At 40.0% G+C, this 11300-nt stretch overlaps 1 protein-coding gene across 1 annotated transcript in view; it reads left to right on the forward strand.

The window, feature by feature from the left end:
• The window catches only part of vps8 (VPS8 subunit of CORVET complex), a 79665-nt gene that overhangs the window by 50261 nt on the left and 18104 nt on the right, over positions 1-11300 (forward strand). The window contains exons 31-38 of the mRNA XM_037688234.1: positions 2535-2619; positions 2747-2845; positions 6146-6235; positions 6515-6561; positions 6680-6824; positions 10190-10279; positions 10565-10741; positions 11069-11150. Of these exons, the coding sequence (XP_037544162.1) occupies positions 2535-2619; positions 2747-2845; positions 6146-6235; positions 6515-6561; positions 6680-6824; positions 10190-10279; positions 10565-10741; positions 11069-11150 (815 nt within the window). The remainder of the gene's footprint in view (positions 1-2534; positions 2620-2746; positions 2846-6145; positions 6236-6514; positions 6562-6679; positions 6825-10189; positions 10280-10564; positions 10742-11068; positions 11151-11300) is intronic.

The following is an 11300-nucleotide window of genomic DNA, read 5'->3' on the forward strand; positions in this document are numbered from 1 at the left end:
GAGTATCAGAGAAACTGAGATGTTTATTTTCTAAACATAACGTCCCGGTGGCTTTTAAACCCCAAAATACATTACGGCAAAGACTGGTTCATCCCAAAGATCCAGTCCCCCGGTACAAACAGAGTAATGTTGTGTATGCTGTTCAGTGTCAGGAGGGCTGTGATCAGTCTTACATCGGGGAAACAAAACAGCCACTGGCCAAAAGGATGGACCAGCACAGAAGATCAACATCATCAGGCCAGGACTCTGCGGTCTACACTCATCTCCAGGCCAGCGGTCACTCTTTCAGGGATGAAGATGTTCACATCCTGGACAGAGAGGAACGATGGTTTGAGAAAGGAGTAAAGGAGGCCATCTTTGTGAAAAGATATCGTCCATCATTAAACAGGGGTGGAGGCCTCCGGGTTCACCTGTCCCCCTCTTACAATGCTGTGATTGCTAGTATCACTCAGCCCTCTGTGAATAGTAAACAGCCATCAGTGTGCTAATGATCCTTTGTTAGGCTGATGGTCCTTCTTGAGCATGTGAGCAGCTGGTTTTGGTTGTCAGTAGCAAAACTGGTTGATCCACTCTGAGAAGGTGCTATTTAAGAGACTGAGCTGAATACAGCACCTCAGACTGAGGAAGTCTTTCGGATGAAAGACAAAACGTTTCTACTTTTTTGTTGTTGTTGTTGTTTTGCTTTGCTTTTTTTTTTTTTTTTTTTGAATGTCTAGAGGACCAGATTTAACTTTTTTTAGATTTTTCTTCCTGGATTATTGAGCATGCATCAGGATAACCACTGTAACCATTAACTTTGTACCTAAATATCTTTATTGTATTCATATTTTTCTAATGTAATTTCTAATGATTAATCTCTTTAGATTGATTTGTTGCTTGAGTATCTCAATAAGATAAAAAAGCGCTATATAAGTACAATCCATTTAATCACAACCTCAATTCAACCTGTATTTTTTAAAATTACAATCAGATCTTTAGTTTTTTTGACACCAACAGAGTGAAGAGCAAGGACTGAGCACATATCCCTGAAGGACCACTACGCTCAGTATGATGGAGCATGAAATTATGTTACTACCAACCCAAACGATCTGCTGTCTTCCTGATAGGAAATTCAAAATATAGCTACATTTACATCATGGCTTGAAAGTAGAAGACATACAATATAAAAGAATAAAGCAGAAACAAAAGTTAATGCTTATGAACTCAGAAAAATATAGGATTACTATTCAACAAGCCAAAGGACAGCCACCATTAAGAAAGACTAATGGTTACTTACATCCAGTTATTTTTACAAAGTTGTACGGTTCAGCTTTAGTCATTGATTTTTGTTGTTGTTGTTTAATGTGTTAATATTATTAACATTAACCAGTGAATCATTAGGGAGTCTATGATTTGGTGGTCAGCCTCATTGTGCTGCTTTTTATTTGATTTTCATGTAATGTTTAAAATAACAAATTTTTGTTTTTTTATCTATCACATAAGAGAACAGATATAAAACGTGTCATAATACACTGCCTGGCCAAAAAAAAAAAAAAAAAAAAGTCACCACCTGGATTTAACTAAGCAAATAGGTATGAGCCTCCTATTGTATAATTACTGCATGGACGATTATCTTTCAGCTGGTAACAAGTTATTTAACCCCAACTGGTGCAATGAGTTGCTTCTCATTTCTTAAATAAACATGTCAAAAGACACATCGCGTGGTCGTGGAAAAGACGTCAGTCTGTTTGAGAAGGGTCAAATCATTGGCATCAAGCAGAGAAAACTTCTAAGGAGATTGCAGAAACTACTAAAATTGAGCATGCATCAGGATACTAAAATTGGGTTAAGAAATGTCCAACGCATTATTAAAAACTGGAAGGATAGTGGGGACCCATCGTCTTCGAGGAAGAAATGTGGCTGGAAGAAAATGTGGCCTTCTGTACAAGTGGGAGCAGTGCTATGATCTGGGGCTGTTGCAGTTGGTCAGGTCTAGGTTCAGTAACAGTATGTGCTCAAAGAATGAGGTCAGCTGACTACCTAAATATACTGAATGACCAGGTTATTCCATCAATGGATTTTTTCTTCCCTGATGGCACGGGTATATTCCAAGATGACAATGCCAGGATTCATCGGGCTTGAATTGTGAAAGAGTGGTTCTGGGAGCATGAGACATCGTTTTCACACATGGATTGGCCACCACAGGGTCCAGACCTTAACCCCATTGAGAATCTTTGGGATGTATTGGAGAAGGTTTGTGCAGTGGTCTGAATCCGCCATCATTAATGCAAGATCTTGGTGAAAAATTAATGCAACACTGCATGGAAATAGATCTTGTGACATTGCAGAAGCTTAATGAAACAATGCCACAGCGAATGCATGCTACAATCAAAACTAAAGGCGGTCCAACGAAATATTAACGTGACCTTTTCTTTTGGTGGTGACTTTTTTTTGTTGGCCAGGCAGTGTAGTACAGTGTATAAGTCATAAGTTACTGTTTTTACTCTATTGTGTTATGTTACCTGAGTTACATGTCTTTGGGTCTCTATCTACAGCTACCAAATCTGTGAATTTCTTTATGAGAAGAAACATATGTATGACAGGATTATCGACTGCTATTTAAGAGACCCCCTTCGAAAGGTATTGTGCTATTTGGATTTACCAGAAAATTTGGTGAATATATTCCAAGTACAAATGTGTAATTTTGATATCATATTTTCCCACATAAATAAAGCATGTGGTAATATTTTCTGTCCCTTTGTGTTAGTTGGAAGTCTTCAGCTACATACACAATCTAATGTCCCTGCCCGGCTACACCTCTGAGGAAAAACAACAAGTGAAGAGCAAAGTTCTTCAACATACACAGGTTAGTACATCAGCAGACAGACCTACAAGACCAGTTTTTGCTGCTTATTTCAGTCACAATCGTGAAAAATTGAGTAACTACATAAGTGTGCTGTCTGGATCTTGTTTATACAAAGTGAGAGCTGTGTCCATCTTCTCGGCACAAAGTAAAGCTCAGACTTGGTGCAGATTGGACCTCACCAGGGCTGTCTTTTGTCTCCAGTCCTGTTTGTGGTGTTCATGGACAGGATCTCTAGATACAGGAGGGTGTTCAGGAACCTCAGGGGCTCACCTCTGCTTTTTGCAGATCATGTGCTTCTGTTGGCGTCCTAAAACCATGACATTCAGTGTTTAGTAGGGTGGTTTGTAGCCAAGTGTGAAGCAGCTGAGATGAGAGTCAGCTCCTCTAAATCTGAAGCCATTGCTCTCAACCAGAAAAAGGTGGACTGCTTCCTTTGGATCAGGGGCTATTTTTCCCTTTAAACAGAAGAGTTTGTGTTTCTGAGAATCTTGTTCACGAATGATGATAGGATGGAGTGGGAGACTGACCAGTGAACTAGACCCTTCAGTGCATGATGGTTAAGAAAGAGCTGAGCCCAAAAGCAAATCTTCTGATTTATTGGTCTTTTCCAACCTTCAACAATGGTAAAGACATGTAGACTATACCTGGAAAAAAATATTAGATACAAGTGGCTGAAATGAACATCCCCCAGAGGGTAGGCAGGCTCAAACTTAGAGATAAGTTGAGGAACTCCATCATGTGAGGGAAGCATGAAGTAAAACAATTCAATTCAATTCAATTCAATAATACTTTATTAATCCCAGAGGGAAATCATTTTGTTGTTGTAACTCGTTATCCTCATTTCATTAAGAGATGTTATAGATGCTGATGGCTCTTGTAAAGGTCCATTCCTCAGTGGATCCTAAGAAACTGGCTGCAGATGCCGTCCGATCAGTCCTCCCAGACTCGGCTGGCCTCTTGGTTCCCCTGGACTGTAGGACTGCCCGAATGCTGGGCAGAATTCCTCCCAGAGCGATGGCCACTCCTCCCAGCAGTCTGCTGAGCTCCTCATAGCTGTGGACAGCCAACTGTAGGTGCTGAGGGACGATCCTGTCTTTCCGCTGTCATGAGCCGTGTTTCCTGCTAGTTCCAGGATCTCAGTGGTCTGGCACTCGAGCACAGCTGGCAGGTAGATGAGAATGCGTCCACATAACATCCTTTTCAACTCATTTGAGAGTTGGGGCCATAGTTGAGAAATTATTTGAGCTTTGAGATGTTAATCAGCTGCTGTTGTTGTAGAAAACTGCCTTGTTGCCATGGTTACGCATCATAACAAATGTCCAAAACCAAAAAAATCTCAGTGAAAATCCTTCCGGCTGCACAGCATCTGATACCAGAGGAAACAATCATCCAAAAAATGTGATTTACATCCAGAAAAAGAGGAATTAAAGTTTCCAAAAGCAAAATCTCAGAATGAAAGTAACAGAGCTGCTCCAACATGCAGCCACCTTGAGCGGCGCAATTCTAGGAAAAACAAACAAACAAAAAAAAAACAGCTGCTCCTTCTCATCTAAATGAGTTAGTTGAAGTGTTTCGGGTATTTTGATTAGGACACCTTCGGTTCCTTTCTTCAGAGGGTTTGAAAAAGACCAGTGCAGACCCAGAACTCACTTGAGGGGTTATATAACTTCTCTTGCATGCAAAACACCTTAGGATCTCCAAAGAGGAGCTGGAGAACGTCACTGGGGAGAGGGATGTCCACGTTTCCCTGCTGGAACTATTTTTTCCATGACCCAATCACAGATAAGCAGCTGAAAATAGATAAAGTCAAGTCAAGGTTCTTTATTGTCATTCACACCACATGCGGTACATGAGGTGGAATGAAATTGTGTACACAAGGTCCCAGTTACATCCAACAACAGTAAAATATAAATTGACCCTAACCCTCAGGCAGCTGAGGTGAGCTGGACTGGGAAGCTCAGTCCTCACCTCCCTCTACAGGTGTGCAGTGGAGAGCATCCTGTGCTCCAGCTTCAACATGTGGCATGGAGGCTGCACAGCTGCAGAAAGAAAAGCTTTGCAGAGAGTGTTGAAGGCTGCACAGAAGATGTTGGAGTCGATCTCCCCACCATCAAAGGTGGATCACCTGCATTATGAAGTACCCCACTCACCCAGCACACACACTTTTTGCCCCACTCCCCTCAGGCAGGAGGTTGAGGAACATTAAGTGTAGAACCACTAGACTGAGGAACAGCTTCTACCTTGAGTCTGTTAGGCTCATGAATCCCTAGTCAGGATTATCACTGTGAAAATTACTGTGAAAAAAATCACTGTAATGCCACTTGATTGTTGATATGTGCTGCTGTGTCAGCACCTTGACATTCAGTATGTTGTCTGGGCCAGTTGTTAGTGAGGATTAATCCTCCTGAAGGTACTCCTTACTTCAGCTGAGGTCACGCTGCTGGTGGCGAAGGGAGTCTGGTGCTGGGTGGTCTGTTCGGGTCTTCAAAGCGTGAATATAACCTGTTGACGGCATCAGGCAATGATGGGTCTCTAGGGTATTGTGCACCCCTGCTTTTATAATCTGTTATACACTTAATGCCCCTCCCCATGCTCCATGGATCTTGTGAAGTGAATTGACCCTGGATCCTCTGTGCATATTTGGCATTGGCCCTCTTAATACTAGCAGCCAGCTCTTTCCTAGTCCTCAGCTCCTGTGAGTTGCCATGACCTGAAGGCAGTGTCCCTGGCTTTCAGCAGGGTGCGCACCTCTGCATTCAGCCAGGGTTTCTGGTTCGGGTAGCTCTTCACAGTCCTGGTGGTGGTAACATCATCGACACTCTTGATCCAAGGACAGTAGATGTGTATTCCTCCAGGTCCAGCTCCCCCTCATTCACAGCAGTCTATCTGAAGACCTGCATGGATGAGTGGATGAAAAACCTTGTGGCAGGAAAGAGATGTCTTCCACCGGCCTAGTCCTTCTGCTCTTTCTTTGGGAAGCACTACCTGCCTATCAGATGATCATTTTGTTCACAATTGTTTTTCCTATTTTTAATGATTCTGTGAAACTTAAAGCCATCTGATAATTTTTAACATCTCAGGCAGTTATTTGTTATTTTATTTAATTTATTTGTATTGGTACCCCCACTTTTTCTGAGTCACTCATCATATTTTTTGTGTTTTGGCAAAATAAGAGGAAAACTGTTGAGCTGGTTGGTTATGTTGTAAATTAGTAAACTTATCCCCTAATGAATATTTGTTTTTAAAATATCCTCTGGTTGATTTGGTCTGTTTGTGACTGTGTGTAAAAATTTATCCCAGGATCTTGTGAGCCTCGACCCCAGCAAACAAGCTGACCTCATGGTGTGGCACTTTGCAGATGAGCTGCGGTCAATCATCTCTGAGCTCAAGGTGAAGTTCTTAGTAGTAGTTGTGTGCAGCTGCTGATCATTTTTCCTCCCTTTAGACTTGAACACATGCACTTTTTCAATATTTTTAAAACATGTAAACAGTACTTTTTATTTGGAAATTTTTATTGGTATAAGAGCCAATCAGTACAATTTTAATAAGTGGAATAAGAACAATAATACAATGTTTACTTCTGTATTAAGTCAAACAAATAATTTAAGAATTAATTTTCGAAGATGGCTATTTTCTTTACTTTCTGTCTTTTCTTATGTGCTTCTCTAGGATGACCAACTGCTTTTCAGATTCCTCAGCTGTCTTTTGGAGCCACGGTACGGTTTGCCTCCTGCCCTCTCCTACACCTGCAGTTCTTAAACAGGTGCCTTCTGTCCTCTGAGCTCATCTTGTATCTTTTGCACCTTTCATTTCCTTTTGGCTCTATTTTTACAGAGAAGGATCTCATTCAGGGTCCACCTTGCTTTTGGACTCTGAACTCCATGAACTTCTGCTCGACTTGATGTGCCAATATGCTCCCGAACAACTCCTGGTCTTTCTCCAGACCTCCCAACACTACAGACTAGAGGAAGCCATACAAGTAATTTTTTTATATTTGTACCTATTTGAAATGAAATTGTCACATCAACAATGGTGTAATGTATTAAAGTCCATACTGACTTGTAAAAGTATTTAGCCATTTTTATGTTATTGTGTTATTGCCTTACAACCTGGTGTAAAAAGATTTTCAATTTGATTTTAAGTAACGGACCTTTACAAAATACTGAGGATTAATTAAAGTAACTTGGGATATTCTTGTAAATATTTATCTAAAGTGCATAAATGTCATGCATGCTGTATTTACTGTCTATACTGCCAAACAAGAGACAGCATGAAGATCAAGGAACCTCTCCATCCAAACTGGTTTTGTCCCACCTACCTTGAAAATAGCAATCATCAAACCTCTTCTTAAAAAGCCCACCTTGAATCCAGCCCATCATGTCAACTATAGACCTGTTGCCCCCCGTCCATTTTTGTCCAAAGTGCTGGAAAAAATTGTGGCAGCCCGTCTACATGACCACCTCACCACTAATAATATCTATGAGGTATTCCAGTCCAGCTTTCATTCAGCTCATAGCACAGAAACAGCTCTGGTCAGGTTCACAAATGATCTTCTGATGGCAGCTGATGCTGGTTCTCCCTCCCTTCTGATCCTCCTGGTCTTGAGCCCAGCTTTTGATACTGTGGATCATGGCATCCTTCTCCACCGCCTACAACACACTGTTGGACTGACTGAGACAGCACTGGAATGGTTCCGCTCTTACTTCTCTGACAGATTTGAGTATGTTTCCATTGAGGAAGCAAGATCTTGGACTCACACAGTCACTTGTGGTGTTCCTCAGGGGTCAATCCTTGAGCCCACATTATTTACCCTCTACATCCTCCCCCTCGGTCACATTATCATTCATCACAGGATCTCTTTCATTGTTATGCAGATGACTTGCAGCTCTATATCAAAATAGATTCTACAGGTTCATCACTCTCCTCTCTCACTACCTGTCTTGAAGAGGTAAAAGCCTGGATGAATGCCAACTTTCTCCAATTAAACACATCAAAAACAGAAGCTATTTTGGTTGGTACCCCACATCAGACTCACTCAACATCTATCTCTACAATAATCTTCTCTGACCAAAACATTCCTTTTGCCGATACAGTGACTAATTTTGGGTAAGATTTGATTCTCATCTTACATTTGAATCCCATATCAAAAATACTTGCAAGACTTCATTCTTTCATCTGAAAAACATCTCCAAACTCCGTCCAATACTCTCCTTTTCCGATGCTGAAAAACTTGTCCATGCTTTCGTTTCCTCAAGACTGGATTACTGCAATACACTTTTTTATGGAATTCCATCCAAGCACATTCAAAAACTTCAATATGTACAGAACAGTGCAGTCAGGATTCTGATGAAGCAAAGGAAACATGATCACATCACCCCAATCCTTAAATCCCTGCACTGGCTTCCCATTTCGCTCCGTATTGAATACAAAGTTTCCTTACTCACCCACCAATCCATTCACGGCAATGCTCCACACTATCTTAAAGAACTGCTCACTACTCAGACATCAACACGGTCCCTCCGCTCCACAAATTCCTAAAAGCTCCACCCTCCCCGGACAAAACTGTGCACCATGGGTGACAGGGCCTTTTGCTCTGCTGCTCCTCATCTGTGGAACAACCTCCCTGACCATCTAAGGATACCCCAGACTACAGAAAGTTTTAAGAAAGGACTGAAGACCTTTTTATTCAAAAGATTTTATAGTGTTTAAAAGTATTTTAATCTTGCAGGGTTTTTTTTTTTAGCTTTTAAAATTTTTTAGTCCTATTTTAGTACATATTTTATTGTCTTTAGATATTTTATATTTTAGCACTTTGAGATTGTAAAATGTAAAATGCAGTACAAATTGAAGACATGTATGTATGTAGCAACAAGATTGTTGAACGCAAACAATAAAAATATTTTATACCTTTATATTCAACCTTTATTTCTACAGGTTAGTCTCATTGAGCGTCAAGAACTCATTTACAAGAGAGACATGATTTTAACAAAGAACACAGATGAGGTACAGACAACAATAAACAATCATAGAAAAAGTATATCAAATAAAAAATAGAAGAAATGAAATAAAAACTAAACAAAATCAGCTACATTATAAAGCGATGTAAGATACTAAAAACAGGAACATGTCTGCATTGGTTTTTGCCATGAACTTAGCAGATGTTTAATCAAAGTCAAAAGTCAGTTTCTTTGCTCTTCGCACCACATGTGGCACATGTGGTGGAACAAAACTGTGTACACATGGTCCCAGTTACATCCAACAAAAGTATAAATTGTAAAGAAAAACAGTAATAAGATCTAAGATATGAACTAAGAAAAATGTTTACCAAAAAATATGCTAAGCACTAGTAGTACAAAAACCATACACAATATGTGGGCAGCTACGGCTGAGTGGTTAGAACAGTCGTCCTCGAATGCAAGAGTTGGGGGTTCGATTCCACCAGCAGTCACATGCTGAAGTGTCCCTGGGCAAGACACTGAACCCCTCATTGCCTCTGATGTGTGTCCCATTGGTGTATGAATGTGATAAAGCTCTGATTAGTCTTTGTCTAGATCTAGTAGAGTGCTGTATGTATGAATGGGTAAATGAGGATACAGATTGTGTTGTAAAGAGCTTGGTACGATAGAAAGGAGATATAAAGTGTACTTCAGTCCATACGTTTAAAGTCCCTTAGAGAGGTCAAGGTCGAGACCTTCAGATCTTTTTGCAAGGTGTTCCAGGATACAGGAGCGGAGCAGAATAGTGGTAATAGTGGTAATAGTGGGTTTTGTAGTTATTTTATAAATTAAAAGACTTCCCCAGATTCCTTAAAAATTACAGATTTTAAAGATGCAAAGAGAAAATGTCAAGAGGGGTGAAAACTTTTACAATCTACTGCTTAGTCACCATTTTTTCCTGCTTGTAACTCATCAGAATTTAGACTCTTTACTCGCAGCCTAATATTCCCCGCTCACTGCTGAAACCCAATGAAATTACACAATCAGTAGCAAAAATGGTTAAATTATGTCATCTGGACCTGTTTAAGTGAAGAAATGTTTCGTCCCCCATCCAGAGGACTTGGTCAGTCTTCAGCCTGCCAACCAGATCTGTCCCTTAAGTAGCCTTCATTGCTATGAATACCTGAATACCTGGATGATTGAGCTTACAACACTTTTTTTTTAACACAATCAATACCCTTAATTGAACTTGTTAATCAGCTCCGAGTAGTGATCTTGTGTATCTGTAGATTTCAGGCTACAGTTAGTTTTGTCACTCTTCACCTTGTCCTTATTTTTGTTAACATCTTTAAATGTTTTAATATGTAGTATGATGTGATGTTTTTTACTGATCTCTTTTGCTTTATAGATTACAAAGAAATACCACTGTAATGAGGCTACAGCCTACCTGCTGGAGAAGAAGGGAGATATTCATGGAGCATTTGATGACTTGCTGCAGGTAGAAAACCTCCCAGAGTAGCTCTTTACTGGATTAATTAAAAAACTAGTTAACAATTTTTCCACACTGACATATAAATAACAGGCGTAAAGATGCAGCTACAGCCATATTCATGATTTAAATGTACCGCAACATGAATAAACTTTAGTAGCTTCATATGTGAAATATAGGTCTAAACTGAAACAAAATGAAAATCCATACAACATTCAAGTACTTAAAGTTAACACTTTCAGCAGCTGGTGTTCTTTATAGGTTTTATTACTTTTTTTAACCTTCTCTGTAAAGACCCTGAAAGAAAGGCTGTCTGCCATCGCTGATGAGAGTGAAGGAGGAGGAGCAGAAAGACTGAACGAAGAGGAAACAGATAGTGATGTAAAGCTGACGAGAGTCAATGATTCACTGAATAACATCATTTCTTTATGTCATCGAAACTGTCAGAAACTTGACCAGGAACAGAGAAAAGTAAGTTAGTTCTGTGTGTGTGTGTATTTGTTTATGTTACTTTGTACGGTCCATTTTTCCAACCTATACTACATTGTGAGGACCAATTGCTCCTTATAGTGCTCAAAGCCCATAAGAAGAAGTGTCATTGGTGAGTTAGGGGTTAGGTTTAGGACTAAGGTGTGCATTGAGGATGGGTTAAGTTTAGGCTATACAAATGAATGAAAAATGAATGGAAGTCAATGCAAAGTCCCTGTAAAGATAGAAAGACAAATGTGTGCACGTGTGTGTGTTTGTGTTATACAGCAGGAATCTGTCTCATAATTAATTGTTTGCTTCTGCTTACAGGATCTGTGGTTTCCTCTTCTGGACACCATGATGGCTTCTCAGAGAGAAGTTATGGGGCTCAGTTTTAAACACACCTCTGAAAGTAAGTGCACACACACAGACACACAGTTTGAATTGAGCGTATACAGTAGTCCCTTGTTTACCGCAGGGGATCTGTACCCTGAAGACAAGATAAGTGAAAAACTGTAAAGTAGGAATATATATATATATATATATATATATATATATATAT

Source organism: Nematolebias whitei, chromosome 1, assembly GCF_014905685.2.
Source record: "Nematolebias whitei isolate Nwh7 chromosome 1, NemWhi1, whole genome shotgun sequence".
Taxonomy (NCBI): Eukaryota; Metazoa; Chordata; class Actinopteri; order Cyprinodontiformes; family Rivulidae; genus Nematolebias; species Nematolebias whitei.